At 44.6% G+C, this 24,885-nt stretch overlaps 1 protein-coding gene across 2 annotated transcripts in view; it reads left to right on the top strand.

The window, feature by feature from the left end:
- MMEL1 (membrane metalloendopeptidase like 1) overlaps positions 1–24,885 on the top strand; it is a 742,661-nt gene that overhangs the window by 578,900 nt on the left and 138,876 nt on the right. For both annotated transcript variants that reach the window (XM_073561692.1, XM_073561691.1), the window contains exons 6-7: positions 7,492–7,587; positions 7,988–8,106. In XM_073561692.1, coding sequence (XP_073417793.1) covers positions 7,492–7,587; positions 7,988–8,106 — 215 coding nt within the window. The remainder of the gene's footprint in view (positions 1–7,491; positions 7,588–7,987; positions 8,107–24,885) is intronic.

Here is a 24,885-nt window from a genome sequence, read left to right as displayed (position 1 = left end):
AACTTTTTCCTTCGCTTCCTCTGGTCCATGTTGAGTGTGATACACACCATGTCACCAAACAGCACAGTGAGTATCTGTAGCCCTCTATACAAGCCCACTCACTGATTCCAAGATTGTAGACACCTGTGATGTTAATTAGTGGACACACCTTGATTGAACATGTACCTTTTGTTACATTATTTTCAGGGGTACCTTCATTTCTGTCCAGGCCTATTTCATGAGTTTTATTTATTTTTTTTAATTCTGTGGAAGCATGGTTGAAAAGCAATGTCTGACTTTCATTTGTTCAGTTTCATAGATTTTTGATTTATTATTACTTTTGTCAGATTCAAGTTATTTCTGTGACCATTGTTGGTTTTTCTGTCATTAAACGAGGGGTACCAACAATTTTGACCACGTGTACTTGTTACTTTGTGTTGGTATAGCACATAAAATCCCAATGAAATACATTTAAGTTTGTGAGTGTTACTTGATAAAATGTGGAAAAGTTCAGGAGGTATGGATACATTTTCAATGCTCCACATATACAATATCTTCAGCGATAAAGTTCATGCAACTTGTTACCAGGACCCAGTCTATCAGCCAAGTCAAAAATCTTTAACTGCTGCACAGGATGTTATGCGGGGCTTAGGTAAAAGGAGACTGACAAACCCGGGCCCCTGCGGAGTCCCTCAAACTAGGGAAAACCCTGTCTGACCCTCAACCCAGGGTTTTTGCTGTTGGTGCAAATGCCTGAGCCTCCAGCCTCTCCTTATCTCCTGCTCAGCCCTAAGCTGAACCCTCCACCCTCCATCCAGTGAGTTGTAAAACCTCCAAAGCCCACACAGTAATGACAGACAGGGAGAACTCAAACCACACCGCGCCGCAACCACACAGGACAATACTAAAATGTGAACAGGGCAAAACAAAGCACAAATATAGGAAGGCGAAAAGGTAACAACGGATCATACGACACCAGATATGAATTTCTCTCTCCAACACCTCCTCTCCAGACCGGAACCACTTGGCACAAAACACAAGCTATAATCGGCGACGCCCACAGGCCAGCACGACTATTTAAAGACCGTGGGCGTGACCAAACATCCCATCTGATTTCCAGCTAGATTAACCCCAGATAACCTGAGTAAAATCAAGCCGGCGCCACTGAGGCTATAGTGGACGGAGATGGAACTACCGCTGCCTGCCGGACGCTGTGGTGTGAACAACGTCCGACATGACACAGGAGCCCTAAGACTCGCATCTTATTTGACTCCATCTCCGCCTCATCATCATTGTTGTGGCATGACGCACATGTGACTTTGAACCAGACCAGCTAATCAAAAGAAGAACAGCAGCTTCCAGGAGAAAAGAGGTGATCCTCAGAGCTCCTGTGTAGCAACCTCACATAACTAATGTGGTCAATAGACTGGGTTCTGAGAGTCAATCCATTCCAGTGCTAGTCAGTGTCTATGTCTATCTTTTATTAATATCCATCGCACAGAGTAATTTTGCAGCTTTTGCATATTTTGAATTTCCAAATGTTTTTCATTATCTTTATAAACATCTTATTCTTTTCATACATTTTCCATACTAGTCTATCCTGATTTGCTCTCCATTGTCCATTTTCTTCCTGTCATATGACCATTCACAGCAATCCTTTCATTATGTATTCCAGAAACATTCATGATACAACTTTTGCACACAGAATATGTTTTTGTTATCACAGTTCAAATGCAGGTGGTTACTTTAAAGTTGGCAAAGCTCCAGTGGATTGGGCGCATTCCACTCTCTGTAGATTATAACACAGATGGCCCAGTGGGGTCCACTATACAGGTGCAGTCATTACTGATGTTAAATTACGAGCATAGAGAAAACATCCAGCCTCCCAATTGCATAAGGATGGAATAATTTTGGTTAAACAAAATGTTGACGCATATGTTCCCTATTTTACAGTCTACATGTAGAATAAATCTGTAGAAAACAATGAGTAACTTTGAACAAACACTTTTTCTTTATTAAACGCTTGTGCTGAACTCGTTATTCTGAAGGTGGAGTCATTGTGTGAACATATTACATTACTTGTTATCTTGCATGGTCCTAAATTTCATCCTGTATTATACTTCAGAGCTGCACTCACTATTCTGCTGGTGCAGTAATTGTGTACATACATTACATTACTGATCCTGTACTAATTCTGAGTTACATCCAATATTATACTCCAGAGCTGCACTCACTATTCTGCTGCTGCAGTCACTGTGTACATACATTACATTACCTATCCTGTACTGATCCTGAGTTACATCCTGTATTATACTGCAGAGCTGCACTCACTATTCTGCTGGTGCAGTCACTGTGTACATACATTACATTACTGATCCTGTACTGATCCTGAGCTACATCCTGTATTATACTCCAGAGCTGCACTCACTATTCCGCTGGTGCAGTCACTGTGTACATACATTACATTACTGATCCTGTACTGATCCTGAGTTACATCCTGTATTATACTTCAGAGCTGCACTCACTATTCTGCTGGTGCCGTAATTGTGTACATACAGTACATTAATGTTGCTGTACTAATTCTGAGTTACATCCTGTATTATATTCCAAAGCTGCACTCACTATTCTGCTGGTGTAGTCACTGTGTACATACATTACTGATCCTGTACTGATCCTGAGTTACATCCAATATTATACTCCAGAGCTGCAATCACTCTTCTGCTGATGCAGTAATTGTGTACATACATTACATTACTGATCCTGTACTGATCCTGAGTTACATCCTGTATTATACTCCAGAGCTGCACTCACTATTCTGCTGGTGCAGTCACTGTGCACATACATTATATTACTGATCCTGTACTCATCCTGAGTTACATCCTGTATTATACTCCAGAGCTGCACTAACTATTCTGCTGGTGCAGTCACTGTGTACATACATTACATTACTGATCCTGTACTGATCCTGAGTTACATCCAGTATTATACTCCAGAGCTGCACTCACTATTCTGCTGGTGCAGTCACTGTGTACATACATTACATTACTGATCCTGTTCTGATCCTGAGTTACATCCAGTATTATACTCCAGAGCTGCACTCACTATTCTGCTGGTGCAGTCACTGAGTACATACATTACATTACTGATCCTGTTCTGATCCTGAGTTACATCCAGTATTATACTCCAGAGCTGCACTCACTATTCTGCTGGTGCAGTCACTGTGTACATACATTACATTTCTGATCCTGAGTTACATCCTGTATTATACTTCAGAGCTGCACTCACTATACTGCTGGTGCAGTCACTGTGTACATACATTACATTACTGATCCTGAGTTATATCCTGTATTATCCTCCAGAGCTGCACTCACTATTCTGCTGGTGCAGTCACTGAGTACATACATTACATTACTGATCCTGTACTGATCCTGAGTTACATCCTGTATTATACTCCAGAGCTGCGCTCAATATTCTGCTGGTGCAGTCACTGTGTACATACATTACATTACTGATCCTGAGTTACATCCTGTATTATACTCCAGAGCTGCACTCACTATTCGGCTGGTGCAGTCACTGTTTACATACATTACATTACTGATTCTGTAGTGATCCTGAGTTACATCCTGTATTATACTCCAGAACTGCACTCACTATTCTGCTGGTGGAGTCACTGTTTTCCAATAAGGTATAACAGTTCATAAACACCAAAATGTTATATATAAATCTTTATTAAACATGATATGAAAAAATGTTCATTAAAAGTAGAACCACACTGGATGAAAAGACGGCATCAACAGGGACCAAATAATGGAGCTCAAGGATGGAATTAATAAAACGATCAGTAACAGGATTGATAGTAGTAACCATGATGAAGTGTGTACGAGGCGTATGTTCATGAAATTACCTATCGGTACTAAACCCGAGATATAGCCTTGGTTATGCCCTAGAGCTGCGTTTCAAAAAAATTGTGTTGGTTATTTAAGGAAACTGTCTGGTATTTTCAGTTCTATGATTTCTAGAACACACTTTTCATACAGATAGACCAGTTAGCTACTAAACTCATAGGTATGTTGCTTTAACCCCTTTCTTTGCAAAGCACACAGACTCTATTATGGAATCTATTATGCTATTTTTTTGGTCGTTTCCTGGGTGTCCTCTGGACATTTTTTTCCATCGTTTTTTGGAGGTTTTTCCCAAGATTTTAGTTAAGTCCTTTTGCTACGTTTTTCCAGTAGTTTTTTTTTCGCTTCATTGAATAATGAAGAAGCTGCCAGCTTTTTTTTCCTAGCAAGTTAATGACAAGACACTTCAAAAAATGTCCAGTGGTCTAAGCTTTCCAATTCACTTGCATTGTACAAGTAGAGAGCGTCTTCAAAACAAAAAACACGAAAGGAATGAACATGATACTTTGTTTAACTGCTCCATGGTTTCCAAACCCTGAAGCAGTAAAAATAAGTACAGTAACTAAAGCCTGAGCAGATGTACAGTAAGTCACGTTTGTTCGTTCCTTTGAACATTTTCTTGCTAGGTTTGAAGATGTTGTGTACACATGGCCACTGAATGGAAACTCTACGTTTTTGAGAAGTGTTCAGTTTTCGAGGAGGAATTGGAACATTTCCTCTCAGTTTCTGCTCCATGGTGCATATTATATTTTTATTAATGTAATGAATGATCTGCATGAGATTTATTTTTCAATGTAATACTCTATGCCATGGGTAGTTTGATGGCCCACAAAGTTCACCGCCACAGTAGGGTCCCTTACAGCCACCAACACAGCATGCTCACCCTCACAACCTTCCAACTCACTATGATGGCCCTCACATAGTATGATCACCTACAGACTCCCAACAAAGTATGATGGCTCCCAAAACTCCCTACACATGTGATGGCCCCAACAGCTACCCAAAAAGAATGATGCTCACTCAGAATCATGGCCCTCACAGTGTGATTTTTAGCGGACATCAACACAGTATGATCATCTTGACACCCACCAACTGATTATGATGGCCTCCACACTGTATAATCCCACACAGACCCCCAACACAGTATTATGGCTCCCACAAATTCCCACACAGTATGATAGCACTCACAACCCCCCAAATTGAATGATCCTCACACAGAATAATGATCCCCAAAAAGCTTGATTTCCTACAGCTCCCTATACAGAATGATGACTCACACTGTATGATCACACATACAGAGGGTACGGAAAGTATTCAGACCCCTTTAAATTTTTTGCTCTTTGTTTCATTGCAGCCAATTGGTAAATTCAAAAAAGTTCATTGTTTTTATCATTAATGCACACTCTGCATCCCATCTTGACTGAAAAAAACAGAAATCTAGGAATTTTTCCAAATTTATTAAAAGAGAAAAACTGAAATATCACATGGTCATAAGTATTCAGACCCTTTGCTCAGACACTCATATTTAAGTCACATGCTGTCCATTTCCTTGTGATTCTCCTTGAGATGGTTCTATCCCTTCATTAGAGTCCAGCTGTGTTTAATTAAACTGAAAAGGACTTGATTTGTAAAGGCACACACCTGTCTATATGAGACCTCACAGCTCACAGTGCATGTCAGACCAAATGAGAATCATGAAGTCAAAGGAACTGGCTAAGGAGCTCAGAGACAGAACTGTGGCAAGGCACAGATCTGGCCAAGGTTACAAAAGAATTCCTGCAGTATTCAAGGTTCCTAACAGCACAGTGGCCTCCATAATCCTTAAGTGGAAGAAGTTTGGGACCACCAGAAGTCTTCCTAGACCTGGCCGTCCAGCCAAACTGAACAATCGTGGGAGAAGAGCCTTGGTGAGAGAGGTAAAGAAGAAACCCAAGATCACTGTGGCTGAGCTCCACAGATGTAGTAGAAAGATGGGAGAAAGTTCCACAAAGTCAACTATCACTGCAGCCCTCTACCAGTTGGGCCTTTATGGCAGAGTGGCCTGACAGAAGCTTTTCCTCAGTGCAAGGCATATGAAAGCCCGCATAGAGTTTGCTAAAAAACACATGAAGGACTCCCAGACTATGAGAAATAAGATTCTCTGGTCTGATGAGACGAAGATAGAACTTTTTGGTGATAATTCTAAGCGGTATGCGTGGAGAAAACCAGGCACTGCTCATCACCTGCCCATACAATCCCAACAGTGAAACATGGTGGTGGCGGCATCATGCTATGGGGGTGTTTTTCAGCTGCACGGACAGGACAACTGGTTGCAATTGAAGGAAACATGAATGTGGCCAAGTACAGAGATATCCTGGATGAAAACCTCTTCCAGAGTGCTCTGGACCTCAGACTTGGCCGAAGGTTCACCTTCCAACAAGACAATGACCCTAAGCACACAGCTAAAATAACAAAGGAGTGGCTTCAGAACATCTCTGTGACCATTCTTGACTGGCCTAGCCAGAGTCCTGACCTAAACCCAATTGAGCATCTCTGGAGAGACCTGAAAATGACTGTCCACCATCCAACCTGACGGAACTGGAGAGGATCTGCAAGGAAGAATGGCAGAGGATCCCCAAATCCAGGTGTGAAAGACTTGTTGCATCATTCCAAGAAGACTCATGGCTGGACTAGCTCAAAAGGTGCTTCTACTCAATACTGAGCAAAGGATCTGAATACTTATGACCATGTGATATTTCAGTTTATCTTTTTTAATAAATTTGCAAAAATTTCTATATATCTGTTTTTTCAGTCAAGATGTGGCGCAGAGTGTACATTAATGAGAAAAAAATGAACTTTTTAAAATTTGCCAAATGGCTACAATGAAATAAAGAGTGAAAAATTTAAAGGGGTCTGAATACTTTCCATACTTATTTTACATCCCCAACACGGTATGATGGTTACTATAATGTCTAAATAGTATGATGACCCAATCTAAACCCCAAAAAGTTTTACCCGACATGCAGAATGATAACCCACTCAGTTTAATCCCCCCACAAGCCCCAAACAAAGGATGAGATTAGAGAAAACTAGGAAGCAAAAACAGCGCAATAGGGTCTTATCCAGGAGAAATAAAAATGTTTAAAAATGATATGCTAACCTGATTTAGTTGTGTATACACAACATTTCCATGACATATGAATCCATCTGCTGCAGGTCCAATGGGTCATCAGAACGAAGAAACACAGAAAATGAAGATTTGTGGATGATCCATGCTGCTGATCCACAAATGTTCCTTTTCTGTGTAAACGCAGGATGATGACCTCTTCAGTATAACCCCTACAAATCCCCATCCCAGTATGATCACCCCACAGTCCAAGTGTATGAGGGCTCCTTTAGCACTCCCAACACAGTACGATGGCCCCCATGCTCAAAGCTATTTGAGCATAAGAAGGTGAGTCTCTCTATAGTTTGGGATTCCTTGATGTTTTCTGGCCAATACTGATAGACTTTTGTACTTTTGGCCATCCATTGCTTTTTTTTTAAACTCTGATCTGCTGTATCTTACAAAATATTGTAATGACGTAGGTGTATAATATTTCCATGATGATTGCTTTGTCTTTGTATCCAGGTCTGATTGAACAGAGAGACTCATTACCTCTTTTAGAACTTTTAACGCTCGTTGGAGAGTGGCCAGTGGCATATACGGATTGGAACCTCACCAAAGGTAACACTTAGCATATTGTGTGTTCCAAACAGCAAAAATATCAAGCAAATGCTATTTATGATGAGCTAAATGGGTAAATCCAAGATAAAGTACAGGTCTTCAGGTCATTAGATACCAGATCATAACTACCTTGAACCTCATAAAATTAAGAAAACAACTTTACTACCTTATTTTGCTGCTGAATCACATTTTGTTACTAGCTGTGAATCACCAAATTGTTAAGTAACATGCTGTTTGGTTGTGATTTTTACTAATGAATTGATTTGCTAATAGTTATTGCAGGACTGTGTTAATGTTTTTATTTTTTCCTTTCTTAATGTTTTTGTATTTTGCTTTTTTATTCTTTTTGGCTTTCTTTATTTATATTATTTTTTTATTAACGTTAATGTTCTTTTGGCAGAGTCCAGTTGGAGTTTGGAAGAAAAGTTGTCTCTTTTGAACCAGCGATTCAACAAAAGAGTTCTCATTGACCTATTTGTATGGAATGATGACCGGGAGTCAAGCAAGCACATCATTTATGTATGGAAATGAGTTTTTATCTTGTATTGCTACCATTTCCGGTGCTAAAATAGTTTTCCCAAGACTTATCAAATAATGGCTCCAAAACATTTCTATGTTGCAATTATATTTTTGGAGGTTTCTCTATGTCCTTATGCTGCCATACATTTGCGTAGACTTGTATGTTGTATGAAAAAAATGATACCTTGCATTGTTGTATATAAATGCAAGAAAGACTGTCTGTAAGGGTAAAATTATTCTTCCATTAGCTATTGGCAAGATTGATTTTCAAGCATGGAAAACTTTAAACTAAATCTATACTGTACTATATGGAACCTAAATCTTACCACGGAAACCTATACATTACTTATCAAGAGCAAAGTAATGATTATGTTACAATCGCGGACACAGCATGGCTTACCAGCCAACGCTCCCACAAAGTCACACTATAACGACAACGGGGTATGCGTCCCAGGTGATCGTGGAATGTGGACCCACTGGACCACAGAGGGGGACCCAGGCCTACTCGGACAAAGGAAGGGGAGGGACTGTGGTCTGTGGCAGCTGAGCTAGTGGACAAGATGGCCATATGCAGAACTAAAAGACACCGCACAACTTTAGGTACGAAGAAACATAAAGTTTGCTTAAATAAAGCAAAAGACACCAGGTTCCCAATTGCGCACATCACGAAGGGCACACATCTCAGGTTGACAGGCAAAGCAAGAGGTCATCATGGGTTGGCGCAGTCCAGGGCCATCTGGCATGGGCCTTCTAAGAGGACTTCACACTTAGGCCTCGGGAATGGGACAGACACAGCAGAAGAACATCAGACACCGACCTCGGACTAGCTTCAGACGATGGCAAGAGGTCATCACGGGTTGACACAGTCCAGGGACATCTGGCACGGGCATCCTAGGAGGACCTCTCTCTCGGCCCACAGGAGAGGCACTGGCTCAGCAGGAGAACATCAGACACTGACCTCAGGCAGACTTCAGACAATGGCTATTGTCATCACAGGTTGGTGCAGTCCAAGGTTAGCTGGCATGGGCATACTATGATGGTCTCTAAGGCCTCAGGTGTAGCACAGGCACAGCAGGAGAACATCTGACACTGACCTCAGAGAGCCTTCAGACAATTACAGGTGTCATCACGTGTAAGACCCCAGGGAACCTGTCAGGACATCAGAACATAAGCAAGACACGGATTGCACAGGTCCAGGAATGTTGGCACTACAGCACCTGGCATCAGCTGGTCAGGTCCAGGACTCACTGGTGGGACTGTCACCAGGGAAGAGAGCTGGAGACTCCCAGGAACCACGGAAGAATCCATCCAGGAACACGAGCGGGACTGACTCAAGAGCACAAACTGGACCACCAGGACCACGGACTGGATATCAGGACACAGGCTGGACTTCGGAACACAGACTGGACATCAGAACACGGATGGGACATCAGAACACGGACAGACATCTGGACTCAGGCAGGACATCAGGAGACAGGCAGGACATCAGGATATCAGGACTCAGGTAGGACATCAGGACACAGGTAGGACATCAGGACATTGGGACATCAGGTCTCAAGCAGGATATCTGGAGATCAGGACATCAGGGCACAAGCCGGACATCAGGACATCAGGTCTCAGGCAGGACATTTGGACATCAGGACACAAGGTGCACATCAGGGCATCAGGTCTCAGGCAGGACATCTGGACATCAGGATATCAGGTCTCAGGTAGAACATCAGAACTCGGATCTCAGATAGAACATCAGAACACTGGCATCGGACTCCGGACATCTGGCAGCGATCAACAGGCTCCTGACTTCAGGCTGCGGACATCAGGCTCCGGACATGAGACCACAGTCATCAAGCTCCAGACAGGCTTTAAGCATCAGGCAGCGAAGGATAGGATCTGGACATCTGGCGGAGGACGTCAGGCACCGTACATATGGGAGCGGTTGTCAGACACCAGACATCAGGTCGTGGTCATCAGGCTCCGGACAAGAGGCCACAGTCATCAGGCTCCACACATCTGGCAGTGACCTAAAAAGGAACTCAAGCAAGCTGCAGCAAGCACTGCCAGGCTGGACTGGTGCTGGCTGAGGATTGCACAGAGTAGCAAGCTGAATACAGAGAAGTAGAAACTCAGCAGAAACTCCGAACTCCAACTTCCAAGATGAACCCAGGTATATTCACAGAAAGTCAGTTAGCAAAAAGTCACAGTCACTGGGTGCAGGGATCAAGACACAGAAGGACTTCAGGAACAACACACAGCAGGAATCAGGACAAGAACTCTGGTACCAACACATAAACAGGGCAAGTCCAGGAACACAGACATCAGCTGTCCCAAAGTTGATAATAGACTAAACAGAAACAGATCTGGGTACTCTGCCCACAGAGCAGGCGGAACAACAGGCATCAGATTTCCTAGAACTGAATACAGGCAGGACAGGAGCTGAACACCAAACACACATAGCAAGACTCAGAAACTTAATGCGAAGCTCTGGCAATGCCCCACAGGGCAGGGGAACTTTATATTGGAGCTGCACCACAGCAAAAGGCTGTGAGCAGCAATTCAAGCATACACTCATTCCTCATAAAAGCAGGGGAGGTGTGGCCGCGTGCACCCTAAGCACAGCCAGAAACAAATCAGCATAGCAAGAGACACCTGGCATTAGAGGGAAAGGAGTGAAGGGTTAAAGTAGAGATATATAGAGTAATGCCAGTTAAACAGAGTACAAACACAGCGGCGTTACAGATTATTACCAATATTTCATAAGGCCACATATCAATATTTGATAAGGCCACATACAAGTACATGAGGATTAAGTGTATAAACTGTGAGTGAGTAGCCAGTTATCTGTGAAGTTTCTTGTTGATTATTGTCATCCAGAATACCCAGGAATAATAAAAAAGCACACCTTTATTATGAAAAATTGTTAATATCCATAAGATAGAGAGGGAAGCAAAAATGAAAAATACATGTCTGGTGATGGTTTTCAAACTCATGAGGGTGCAAAAACCTGTCATATTGCCAAGTATTAGGCAACTGCTTATATGATATGCGAGTGGTCAATGGAATGAAAAAAGAACAATTATGTAAATCTTACTGAAGCAGTCAAAAGTTTGAACACACCTGGCTGTTTTCTTTGATTTTATTGAATGACTATATCATAAATTCAGATTGGATGTAGCAAATCCATGATGGAACAAATAGAGAACAAGGAATAAAGAAACATTTGTGCAACAAGCCAGAATATGTGTTAAACCTAACATTACTCTAAGCACCTCCCTTTTACTCTGATAACAGCTTTACATCCCCTTGAGAATCTCTCAAGCAGCTTTAACAGAAAGTTACCTGAAATGCTTCCAGTGAACTATTATGTCTAATCAAGAGTTTATTAGTGGAATCACCAGTAGTGTTGAGCATTCCAATATTGCAATATCGGGTATCGGCCGATATTCGCGGTATCAGAGTTCTGATACTGAGTTCCGATACTTTTAGAATATTGAATACCGGAATCGGAAGTTCCCATAATGCAATGAGCCAGTTTGATTTTATTCAGCCAATGAGGAATCCTAAGAAGTGTGGGCACATCCTGTTATGCATGTTAGGCATGTTAACTAATGGCATGGCTGTGATTGGCTGCTGAAATGATGTCATGATGCACTATAAAAGCCTCCGCCGCCATTTTGGGTTCACTCTGCTGTGAATTTACTTAGGGACAGGACGCTGCTGTTCTGACTCTGAGGGACAGTTTGAGCTAGTGATTTGCTTTATTGTGCTTTACCCAGGCTACTTTAGCAACCGCTGTGTGAGAAGCTTTCTTTTGCCTTGCAGCGCTGTTCACGGCTGTCTGCGAGGTCTCTGTGTGTGAGTGCAGCTTATGAGGTAGTGTGTTCTGCAGCCACCTCCGGTTGTAGTCCGCTCAGCGTGCATCACTGCCTCATACATTGTCCTTTTTTGCATTAGTGCTGCTCATTTTTCCAGATTTCTCCTATTAGTGTGGTTCCATCCGTATCCAGCTAGAATATTTGCAAACACTATATAGGAGTAGATAGAGGAGCCTTTCTGCTGGCTTGTGCCCTGCAGCCCCAGCCAGATTAGTATTAGCCTATTTTTTGAAGCCTCATCTATTGCATTGTAGGTTACCTTCCTGCATTGTAATAGCTACAAAAAGTTTGTGATACTGTCGGTTTTACATCTTTGGGCACATACAGTGTCTTTTTGTGAAAAAAAAAAGTTAATAAAGTTCACCAAACACTTCACTTTACAGTAGGCCACATTAGCTCATATTAAAGTCTAGTCCACACTTTATAAAATTAGTGTTTCTTATACCTGTTAGCAGCTGTTCAGGAATAAGCACACTAAGCCCTTAGTACTTTTCTGCCTATCTTTATCAGTCTACCAAGATGATGAAGGCAGGGAGTAAGGCACGTGGTCGTGGGCGTGGAGTTTCTGCAGGGAGAGGACGTTGGGATTCTGTGCCTGCTGCGGGCACCAGTGACTCATCATCCCCCAGTTTTACCAGGGAACAGTCCTTGTTGCGCTGCTTTGTAGGAGCTCGCCGTACCCCACTGCTGCGGGACGAACAAATTGAAGCCATTGTCGGATGGATGGCAGCTAACGCATCAACTTCAATTGGTTCCAGATCCTCTCAGGTCCAGCGCACTGAAGAGCACCCATCTGTCTCTTCACCACCTGCCAAATTGCCCAGGCAGTCAGAGACCCCTGGACAGGAGCCATCACAGTCTCTACTTCTGTTATCGGAATCTGTTGGTTTGGAAAGAGGGGGCCAGCCAAGCAGCATTCGAGAATTTGAAGAAGAGGTAGTATGCAGTGATGCACAACAGCTTTGTCTCTCTGAATCTGAAGAGGAGGGTGGGCCAGTGCCTATGGTCAGCACACCTCAGTACCCATCTGATGATGAGACTCAGGTGCCACTTTCTGGTGCGTACTGTGCTGTCGAGACTACCCAGGAGAAGCAGTCGTTTGAAGAGGGTAGTGTAGATGATGAGGTCCTTGACCCATCATGGCGTGAGGTACAGGAAGGTGGTGGGAGCAGCTCTGAGGAAGAGATTCCCTGAACGGCCAAAAAAGGAGGGAGAAGGAGGGGGCAGACTCGGTTGCCTGTAGCCTCCACTTCGGCACCCATTAGGAGCATGCCTCTTCCAAAACCCAAAACAAGCGCTCCCAAGACTTGCAGTGCCTGGTCCTTTTTGACACAGTTGCAGATGACATTTGCTTTGTCAAATGCAAGCTGTGTAATCAGAAAGTGAAAAGAGGGAAAAGTGTCAGTAACCTCAATACCACAAATATGTGGAAACATGTGCGGACCAAGCACGTGATGGAGTTACAAAGACACACTGAAGACCTAGGCCAACCTACATCGCCACCTACCACCTCTTCAGCTCGTGTTGTAGCCTCTTCCTCCAGCTCACACACAGCTGGTTCGGCTTCCTCACAGGATCGCCATGGAAGAACCTCTGGCACTGTTGTACAGAAACACAGTGTCATTCCACCCACAGCACCACGTTCCCTGTCATCCTCACACAATCAGGCCAGTCTACAGCCATCGGTAGCACAGGCATGGGAGAAAAGGTGCCCATACTCGGCAAACCACCCCCGAGCACAGGCTCTGAATCCTGGCAATGCAAAACTACTGTCCCTTGAAATGCTCTCATTCAGGCTGGCGGAGATTGACACCTTCCATAAATTCATGGCATTGGCAGTCCCACAATACAACGTGCCCAGCCGCTTTTATTTCAGCAGGCAAGCCGTCCCTGCCCTGCAAAAGCATGTGGAGGGAAAAATTAAACATGCGCTACTAAACGCCATCAGTAGCAAGGTCCACCTGACCACCGATGCGTGGACCAGTAACCATGGACAGGGACAATATCTTTCCTTCACTGCCCATTGGGTAAATGTTGTGGAGCCGGGTACAGATCTTGAGAGTGGCGCTGTACGTGTTCTGCCAACTCCAAGGATTGCAGGAATCCAGTCTGTACACATTGACTCCTCCTCATACTCCAGTTCCTCTGAATCAGCGCTGCAGGAGCCGTCACAGTCTACCTCCACATGGATCCATGAACGCTTACCTGTTACGACCGATATGAGCACAGTCGTGGCCAAACGTCAACAGGCCATATTGAAATTAATTTCATTGGGGAATTGAAGCCACACAGCGCAGGAGCTCTGGAATGCCATCAAGCACGAAAGCGATGTGTGGTTTGTGCCAGCGAATCTCCAGCCAGGCATGGTAGTGTGTGACAATGGCCAAAATCTGGTGGCAGCTCTGGGCCTAGGCAACATCACTCACATCCCATGTCTGGCACATGTGCTCAACTTGGTTGTGCAGTTTTTTGAGGGACTATCCGGATCTTGATGCACTGTTGCAAAAGGTCCGCATAGAGTGCGCTCACTTGCGGCGTACCAGCATGGCAAGATCGCGCATTGCAGTTCTGCAGCACTGATTCCGCCTTCCGGAACATCGCATCATATGTGACCTACCCACCAGGTGAAATTCAACGTTACATATGTTGGAGAGGTTGTATGAGCAGCAGGCAGCAGTAATGGAGTACCAGCTGCATCAGGCGCAAGCAAGTCGCACTGCGCGCCGTTCACACTTCACCACCACTGAGTGGGCCCCTATGAAGGACATCTGCCACGTTTTGCGTGCCTTCGATTATTCCACGCGGATGTCGAGTGCAGATGATGCACTAGTCAGCATGACTATCCCCCTTATCTGTCTGCTTGAAAAAACACTGCAAGCACTAAGGGAGGAGGTTGTGGAAGAGGTGGAGGATGAGGAGTCACAAATGCCATCTGCTTTTGGACAGTCTGCGCAACGTGGTTTCTCACAAAGGCCTAGGCAGAGGACACTTTGTGAGGAGGATGAGGAGGAGTCAATGGAGGAGGAAGACATCTGTCCAGAAGAGGGAGGTACACAATGCTCTAGTAGTCAGTATGTAGAGCGAGGGTGGGGTGATGCAGAGCAGGCAGAGATGACGCCTCAAGCAGGGGACAGCATTTCTTGGCCAGTTGACAGTCTGCAGCACATGGTTGATTTCATGCTGCAGTGTCTGAGAAATGACCGCCGCATCGCCCACATTCTCAACACGGCTGATTATTGGGTGTCCACCCTCCTAGATCCTCGCTACCGGGACAACTTACAAAGTCTCATAACACCATTGAACCGGGAGCGTAAAATGCTGGAGTACCAAGACACACTGGTGCATTCCATCATGTTCTCCATTCCACCCGAGAGCAGTGCTGCTAGTGCTTTACAAAGCAGCTCAGTGCGTCGAGGCAGTGGAGGAAGCTCTGCACAAAGAGGGAGCAGAAGCACAAGGCAAGACCAGTATGGTCCAAATGTGGCAAAGTTTTGTGTCCCCGCCACAAATGTCTACACCATCACAGACAGCTCCAGTCAGCAGGAGGCAAAGTTTCCGTCAGATGGTGACAGACTACATGTCTTGCCCTCTCAGTGTTCTCCCACACGGCGCTTCCCCCTTCAAATTTTGGGTCTCTAAGCTGGATACATGGCCAGAGCTTAGCCAGTATGCATTGGAGGTGCTGGCTTGCCCTGCTGCTAGTGTATTATCGGAACACGTCTTTAGTGCCGCAGGTGGTGAACAAACAGACCGTCGCATGCGACTATCCTCCGATAACATTGACTGGCTTACTTTTCTGAAAATGAACAAGGCCTGGATCTCGCAGGAATTTGCCTGTCCTCTTCCAGATTAAATAATTGATTGGCAACAGTATCTAGGCCTCCTGTTGTGTTCATGTTTCTACCACAAGAACTGTAATCCCTGGGCTCCAACACCGCCAGTTGCTGCTCAAAAGTGCCGTCTGCACAGTCAACACTTGCTCCTGTGTTATTGGGGTTCAATAACGTCAGCTGATCCCCTGCTGTGTGTCCGGCAATTTCTCCTTCTCCGACCACACTCACACTACTACAGATATTAAACTTGCTTCAATTAGGCCTCTGGCTACACTCTGTTTCTCCTGTAATCCCTGGGCTCCAACACCGCCAGTTGCTGCTCAGAAGTGCCGTCTGCACAGTCAACACATGCTCCAGTGTTATTGGGGTTCAGTAACGTCAGCTGATCCCCTGCTGTGTGTCCGGCAATTTCACCTGCTCTGTCCACATTCACACTACTACAGATATTAAACTTGCTCCAATTAGGCCTCTGGCTACACTCTGTTTCTACTGTAATCCCTGGGCTCCCACACCGCCAGTTGCTGCTCAGAAGTGTCTTTGGCACGGGTACTCCCTCCTGCCCAGCCTAGTTCCAGCGAGCCAGCTGTTTCCGGGTAGTGTCAACGTCACTTTGCCTCCAATACGTTGTCCTGTCATGTTGCGCTCGGGTTAGCCGACTCTATGGTGCCTGCAGTTTAGGTGCTTCCTATGTGGGCTGCGGGATCTGGCAATGAAGGCTGGTTCCGTAGTGCCAATAGGACAAGCTCCCCCTGTAGGACAGTGGGTTTCGGTAACTCCGGCCGGCTCGCGGCCTTGCAACTTTTTTTTTTCATGTGTACCTTCTGCTACCTATCTGAGTTCCAGTACTATTAGATGGTTCTTTGGAAGTCAATCTTGAAAATGTCCCCATGGGTTCCAGTAGCGTCAGCTGGTTCCAGGCAGAGCCTTTGGCTTAGGTGACTCCTTCTCGGTATCTGAGTTCCACCAATGTCTGCTGGTCCTTGGTAGTGCTTTCTGGCACAGGTACCTCCTGCTTAGTTACCGGGTTCCAGTACCATCAGCTGGTCCTCGGTAGTTCCATTGGCTCTTGTACCTTCGGCTACCCATCCAGGTTCCAGTACCACCAGCTGGTTCTCAGCAGTTCCTCAGCCTTCTTGTACCTTCTGCTACATTTCCAAGTTCAAGCTTTTTGAAATGGTTTTTGGTAATCACTCTGGATCTCCCTGACGACGACCCTAAAGACGATGACCCTGAAGACCACCCCGAAGAAGACAACAACCCCGAAAATGATGAACCTGGAGACGATGACCCTGAAGACCACCCCGAAGAAGACGACGACCCCGAAGACAACGACCCTGAAGACCACCCCGAAGAAGACCAAGAAGATGACCCTGAAGAAGATGACCAAGAGGACAAAGAACAAGAAGACAACCACCAAGATACTGAAGAACAAGAGACAGAAGACCAAGAAGCAGAAGAACAAGAAGCTGCAGAACAAAAAGCAGAAGAACATTAAGCATAAGACTAAAAATCAGAGCAAAAGATATTATCTAAATTATAAGCAGAAGAAGACTAAGCAGTGTATGGGGGTGTGTCCATTCCTCCTCGTGGTGCCCCTGGAAAATACCTGCTGCTGCAGGCAAAACTGAGCGTGGACAAATCCTGTTGTAAATCTTTTGTGACATGCAGAACGGAAGGTGTAATCTTCAAACTTTTATAGATAACAACTACAGGAATGCCTGTCACAAATAAGAATATGATGAAGAAGAAGAATATGAAGAAGATGAAGAAGTAGAATATGAAGAAGAATAATAGTTGAATAAGAAGAATATGAAGAATGTAAAAAAAAAGAATAATAGGAAGAAGGTGAAGAAGAAGATGAATAAGGTGGAGAAGAAGTTGATGAAAAAGATGCTGCTGCTGACGATGATGGAGGAGAAAGTGTGGGAGAAGTAAAAAAGAAGGTGAAGAGCAAAGTAGTGAAACACAAATATCTGACAAAATATAAAAAAGCTTAACATAGTCAATATCTTTGTAACTCCGAACGTCTTAAAAAAAAATTAATTCCTGCTATTCCATTTGATTGGGCTAAACCTCTATGCCTTTAATGTCTCCTCCACCTCCCCCAATACATTCTACATTATTCTTAGTTGTTTTCCTTCATGTAGAATTAACCTACAAGGAAAGTAAGGGTTTATTTTCATTCCGATATTTGTGTCCCATTGACTTGCATTGGTTTCCGGTATCCGAATCGGCGATATCCGATATTTTTGGGGTATCGGTCCGATCCAATCCGATCCGATATTTCCCGATATCGGAAGGTATCGCTCAACACTAATCACCAGCCTTTAAAAAGAATTTGAGGACATTCTATATAGTGTTTAGCCTTATTCCGCCATTATTCTAAGTTAGAATATCACTAGAACCACTGAACTAAGTAAAGAGAAAGTACGGTACATCATTGCATTAAGAGATGACAGTCTGTAAATCCAGAAAATTGCTAGAACTTTGAAGGTATCCTCACATAAAGTCATGCAATCCTTTAATAGTTATGAGTAAATTAGTTCTCAAGAGGGCTAACCCAGGACAGGTAGACCAAGAATTGATTTTGTTGCAAAGGAAAAGTTCTGCAAAATAACAGCAATCCAGATAATAGCCCTCATAAATAATGCACAGATATCAAATATCAGTCACATGTTAGCATCAACTGCCCAGTAGTGACTGTAAGAAGTTGGCTTTTATAGTTGAATTGCTACAAAACAGTCAATACTTAGGACTGCAAACAAGGAGAAAAAAAACTGTTTGGGCCAAGCAACACAAGAACTGGATATTAGATTGATGAGTCACAATTTCAGTTTTTGGTGACATGTGTTTGTGAGATACAGAAAAGGTGAGCATATGGTTTGTACGTCTAGTGCCCTACATGAAGTATGGTGAGGTAGGCGTGATGGTGTGGGGAATTTTGTTGGTAACACTGTTGGTAATTTTTTCCCAATTCAAGGACAACTTATGCAGCAAGGCTACCCTGGCTTTTTTTCAAACAAGATGCCATCTGTGCTTAGTGGGACAAAAAGTTGGGTTGCAACAGCACAATGACCTAAAACTGACCTCCATACCTTTTAAGGATCATCTGACCAAGGAGAGGGATGTAGTGCTGAGTCAGATGACATGGCCAGAACAATCACCTGACCTTAACCCAATAAAGATGTTTTGGGATGAGTTAGACCATAGAGTGATGCAGCCAACAAGTGTTTGGTACACCTGGGATTTCCTTCAAGACATTTGGAAGCCATTCCGGCTGAAACCTTGTGAAGCTGGAGCGCCCCACAGGGACTTAGGTTACTCATTAGCGGGCCGGTCAGGTTCTTTAAAGGGGATGTCACGGAGGCAGTGACCTGGTCCGTGGCCCTGGGCGTCCAGTAAGACATAGAGGAAAGTTATGTAGTGTTTAATCGTGATGCCACCCGTGGTGTTCGGCAATGGATGGCCAATGCTGCAACTTTGGTCCACTGGGGCTGATGGTGACGCAGCAAAGATGGTTCAGTTCCCCACGGGTAGAGCAGGGCCCCAGGGCAAATATATTTGATTGTTCAGATGGTGGTGAACGTTGGGGTGCAGAGAACAAATGAAGGACACAGAGAGGTGCAGTTTTCTTTACCTTTTACTTGAAAGTAGTGGCAATCTGGGGTACCACATTACAGATGACAGATGGAATCTGGCTTGTCTGGAGGCATTCAGGGGATCCACCCTGCAAGGTGTGGTTGGGGACCTTCCTTTTGCGCTCTTTTTGGGTCCCTGCTGCTTGTAGCTAAGCTGCGGACCTCTCTTGTGTGTTGATTGATGATGATTGATGATTGATGATGATTCTGCTAAAAAGGAAGAAAGAAATGTTCATAAAATGGAAAGGGAGGCATATCTAAAGAAGAATATAGTACTGTCTGCAGAACTTGCAGGGCACAAATCAGATTAACTAAAGCTGACAATTAATTGAGGCTTGCAAGAGATGGCAAAAGCAATAATAAAGGATTTTGGGGATATGTCAAAAGTAAAAGAAAAGTCAAAGATGCTATAGGATTTTTACAGGATGAAAATGATGAAATGGTAAGACAGGATGTTGAGAAGGCTGAACTCTTAAATTCCTATTTTGCATCTGCTTTCTCTCAGAAAGGAAATGTAACATCAACGGTTCTTCACTGTCCTATTAAGGGAATAGAAGAATCCAGGATATCTATAATCAGAAAGTTAGTGAGGAAACACTTAGCTAACCTAAATGAATTCAAGTCTCCAGGTCCAGATGAATTACACCCCAGAGTTCTGAAGGAGATAGCAGAAGAAATTTTTGAACCCCTCTCATAATCTTTGAAAATTCTTGGAGAACAGGAGAAGTCCCAGAAGACTGGAGAAGAGCAAATGTTGTTCCTATCTTCAAAAAGGGGGAGAAGGTGGGCCAGGCAACTATAGGCTGCTGAGTCTGACTTCTATTCCGGGAAAAATCTCTGAGCAAATTATTAAACAACATGTATGTAAGTACCTGGACAAGAATGAAGTGATTAAACAGAGTCAGCATGGGTTTGTAACTAATAAGTCATGTCAGACTAACATAATTTCCTTCTATGACAGAATCACTGATTGGGTGGATTAGGGAAATGCTGTATATGTAGTATATCTTGACTTCAGCAAAGCATTTGACAAAGTATCTCACACAATCCTTATTGAAAAATGGCTAAGTATGGAATGGACAAGGCAACTGTTAGGTGGATTCATAACTGGCTTAGTGATCGGACCCAAAGAGTGGTCGTAAATGACTGCACATCCAGTTGGAAGAATGTCTCAAGTGGGGAACCACAGGGCTCTGTCCTGGGCCCTGTATTGTTCAACATCTTTATCAACGATTTAGATGAAGGAATTGAGGGTAAACTGATTAAATTTGCTGATGACACAAAGCTAGGAGGGATAGCTAATACTAGAGAAGAGAGAGGATTCAAAAAGATATATATAAACTGGAGCAGTGGGCAGCAACTAACAGAATGGTTTTTAACAGGGAAAAATGCAAAGTACTACATTTTGGCAATAAAAATGAAAAAAGCATATTCAAAATGGGAGGAATAGGGCTAAGCACCAGCACATGTGAAAACGACTTGGGTATACTAATTGATCACAGACTGAATATGAGTCAACAGTGTGATGCAGCAGCAAAAAAGGCAAATGCAATTCTAGGATGTATAAACAGAAGCATACAGTCTAGATCACGTGAAGTCATTATTGCCCTCTACTCCTCTTTGGTCAGACCTCATCTGGAATACTGTGTCCAGTTTTGGGCGCCACATTTTAAATAAGACATCAACAAATTGGAGCAAGTTCAGAAAAGAGCGACCAGAATGGTGACCGGTCTGCAAAACCTGTCTTATGAGGAAAGGTTGCAGAATTTGGGAATGTTTAGCTTGCAGAAGAGAAGGCTGAGAGGAGACTTAATAGCTGTCTACAAATATCTCAAGGGCTGTCACATTGAAGAAGGATCATCTTTATTATCATTTGCACAAGGAAAGACTAGAAGTAATGGGATGAAGCTGAATGGGACGAGACACAGTTTAGATATTAGAAAAACTTTTTGACAGTTAGAGTGATCAATGAGTGGAACAGACTGCCACGAGAGGTGGTGAGTAGTGTTGAGCATTCCGATACCGCAAGTATCGGGTATCGGCCGATACTTGCTGTATCGGAATTCCGATACCGACTTCCGATATTTTTTCAATATCGGAATTCGGCATCGGAATCGGAAGTTCAAAGTTGATTGACAGCCTGACGTTATCATGATGCGCGGTGTGTGCGCATCATGATGCGCCGTCATTTCGGGCCTTCCGGGGGTCTCTGCCGGCCTGCCGGGGGCTGTGTGGACTGCCCGGGGTCTGTACCGGCCTGCCGGGGGGCTGTGCCGGCCTGCCGGTGGTCTGTGCACCCTGTGGGGGTCTGTACCGGCCTGCCGGGGGGCTGTGCCGGCCTGCCGGTGGTCTGTGCACCCTGTGGGGGTCTGTACCGGCCTGCCGGGGGGCTGTGCCGGCCTGCCGGTGGTCTGTGCACCCTGTGGGGGTCTGTACCGGCCTGCCGGGGGGCTGTGCCGGCCTGCCGGGGGGCTGTGCTGATGTCCGGGGGTCTGTGCAAGCATCGTCCGATGGGACTACAAGTCCCATCTGGCGATGCCTGCTACCATGACAGTGATTGACACATTAGCCAATGATGGGACAGTAGTAGTCCCATCATCCGGCTAATGTGTTAAATGTTAAAAAAAAAAAAAAAATACTACATACATACTACATACATACTACATGCATGCTACATACATACTACATGCTACATACATACTACATATATACTACATGCATGCTACATACATACTACATATATACTACATGCATGCTACATACATACTACATGCTACATACATACTACATGCTACATACATACTACATGCTACATACATACTACATATATACTACATACATACTACATACATGCTACATACATGCTACATACTGCATGCTACATACATACTACATACATACTACATACATACTACATGCATGCTACATGCATGCTACATACATACTACATACATGCTACATACATACTACATGCTACATACATACTACATATATACTACATACATGCTACATGCTACATACATACTACATATATACTACATGCATGCTACATACATACTACATATATACTACATGCATGCTACATACATACTGCATGCTACATGCATACTACATACATACTACATACATACTACATGCTACATACATACCACATATATACTACATACATGCTACATGCTACATACATGCTTGTCTGCAACAAGCTTTCCTACATCCATGATCTTTTTGTTACTACCAAACTCTCCTTCCTCACCATCACCGAAACCTGGCTCACCCCTTCTGACACAGCCTCTCCTGCTGCACTTTCGTATGGCGGCTTCCACCTTTCTCACACCCCCCGCCCCAGCAGCAAACATGGTGGAGGAGTTGGTTTTCTCCTGTCAGATACCTGCTCCTTCACCCCAATCCCACTGCCACCCTCTGTTACCCTCCCTTCCTTTGAGGTGCACTCTGTGCGCATCTACTCCCCCTCCAACCTCCAACTGGCTGTCATCTACCGCCCCCCAGGGCCAGCCACCACCTTCTTTGACCACTTCACCACCTGGTTACTTCATTTCCTTTCCGCGGACATCCCTACTATCATCATGGGCGACTTCAACATCCCCATTGACACTTCCCTCTCAGCTGCCACTAAACTTCTATCTCTCACTTCCTCCTTCGGCCTCACTCAATGGTCTTCTACAGCCACCCACAAAGATGGCCACACACTGGACCTCATCTTCACCCGCCTCTGCTCCCTATCTAACCTCTCTAACTCACCTCTTCCTCTCTCTGACCACAACCTGCTCACATTCTCTTCCCTCTTCACTCCATGTCTACAATCCCCACCCCACAAACTTTCACACCCTCGCAGGAATCTTAAACACCTTGACCTACACTCATTCTCCGAATCCCTCCTCCCTCTTACAGATATAAGTTCCTTACACAATGCGGATGACGCTGCCGCTCTATATAACACCACAATAGCTGTAGCTTTGGAATCCGCTGCCCCACTTACACATACCAAAACTCGCAAAATCAACAGACAGCCCTGGCACACCAGCCTGACCAAAGAGCTGAGGCGAGCTTCCAGGGCTGCTGAGCGCAGATGGAAAAGATCCCACTCCAACGAGCATTTCATCGCATTCAAACAGTCCCTCACTACTTTCAAGACCACACTCGCCACAGCTAAACAAACCTACTTCTCATCTCTCATATCCTCCCTGTCTCACAACCCTAAACAGTTATTCAACACCTTCAATTCTCTCCTCCGCCCCCCAGCACCTCCTCCCTCCCCACTCATCTCAGCTGAAGACTTTGCCTCATTTTTCAAGCAGAAAATTGATAACATCAGGGACAGTTTTGGTCAACAACCCCCAGAGCCCTTCCTCCCGACTTCCCAGCCCTCCACCTTCAAAACCAACTTCTCCACCATTACAGAAGATCGACTCTCCACTCTACTCTCAAGATCACATCTCACCACCTGTGCACTCGACCCGATCCCATCCCACTTCATCCCAAACCTCACCACAGTCTTCATCCCAACCCTAACCCATCTCTTGAACCTATCACTAACAACTGGTGTTTTCCCCTCAAGCTTTAAACATGCCTCCATCACACCTATCCTCAAAAAGCCCTCTCTTGACCCATCCTCTGTATCTAGCTATCGCCCTATATCACTTCTCCCATACGCCTCCAAGCTACTGGAACAACACGTCTACCTTGAACTGTCCTCCCATCTCTCTTCTTGCTCCCTCTTCGACCGCTTACAATCTGGCTTCCGGTCACACCACTCCACTGAAACTGCCCTTACTAAGGTCACCAATGACCTCTTAACTGCCAAGAGCAAGCGACACTACTCTGTCCTCCTCCTCCTGGACCTGTCGGCTGCCTTTGACACAGTGGACCATTCCCTATTATTACAGACCCTCTCATCCCTCGGCATCACAGACTTGGCCCTCTCCTGGATCTCATCATACCTAACAGACAGGACATTCAGCGTCTCCCACTCACACACCACCTCCTCACCTCGCCCCCTATCTGTCGGAGTCCCACAAGGTTCAGTCCTAGGGCCCCTGCTGTTCTCTATTTACACCTTTGGCCTGGGACAGCTCATAGAATCTCATGGCTTTCAGTATCATCTTTATGCTGATGACACACAGATCTACATCTCTGGACCAGATATCACCTCCCTACTAACCAGAATCCCTCAATGTCTGTCCACTATTTCATCCTTCTTCTCCACTAGATATCTGAAACTCAACATGGACAAAACAGAATTCATCATCTTTCCCCCATCTCACGTGACCCCCCCTACGAACCTATCAATTACAGTAAATGACTGCCCACTCTCCCCAGTCCCACAAGCTCGCTGCCTCGGAGTAATCCTTGATGCTGATCTCTCCTTCAAACCACATATTCAAACCCTTTCCACTTCCTGCCGACTTCAACTCAAAAATA

The sequence above is a fragment of the Dendrobates tinctorius genome, unplaced genomic scaffold (assembly GCF_039654945.1).
Source record: "Dendrobates tinctorius isolate UK_male_01 unplaced genomic scaffold, ASM3965494v1 ptg000326l, whole genome shotgun sequence".
In the NCBI taxonomy this organism is placed as follows: domain Eukaryota; kingdom Metazoa; phylum Chordata; class Amphibia; order Anura; family Dendrobatidae; genus Dendrobates; species Dendrobates tinctorius.
Note: the sequence above shows the minus strand (reverse complement) of the source record. Positions and strands in the feature narration are given on the sequence as shown.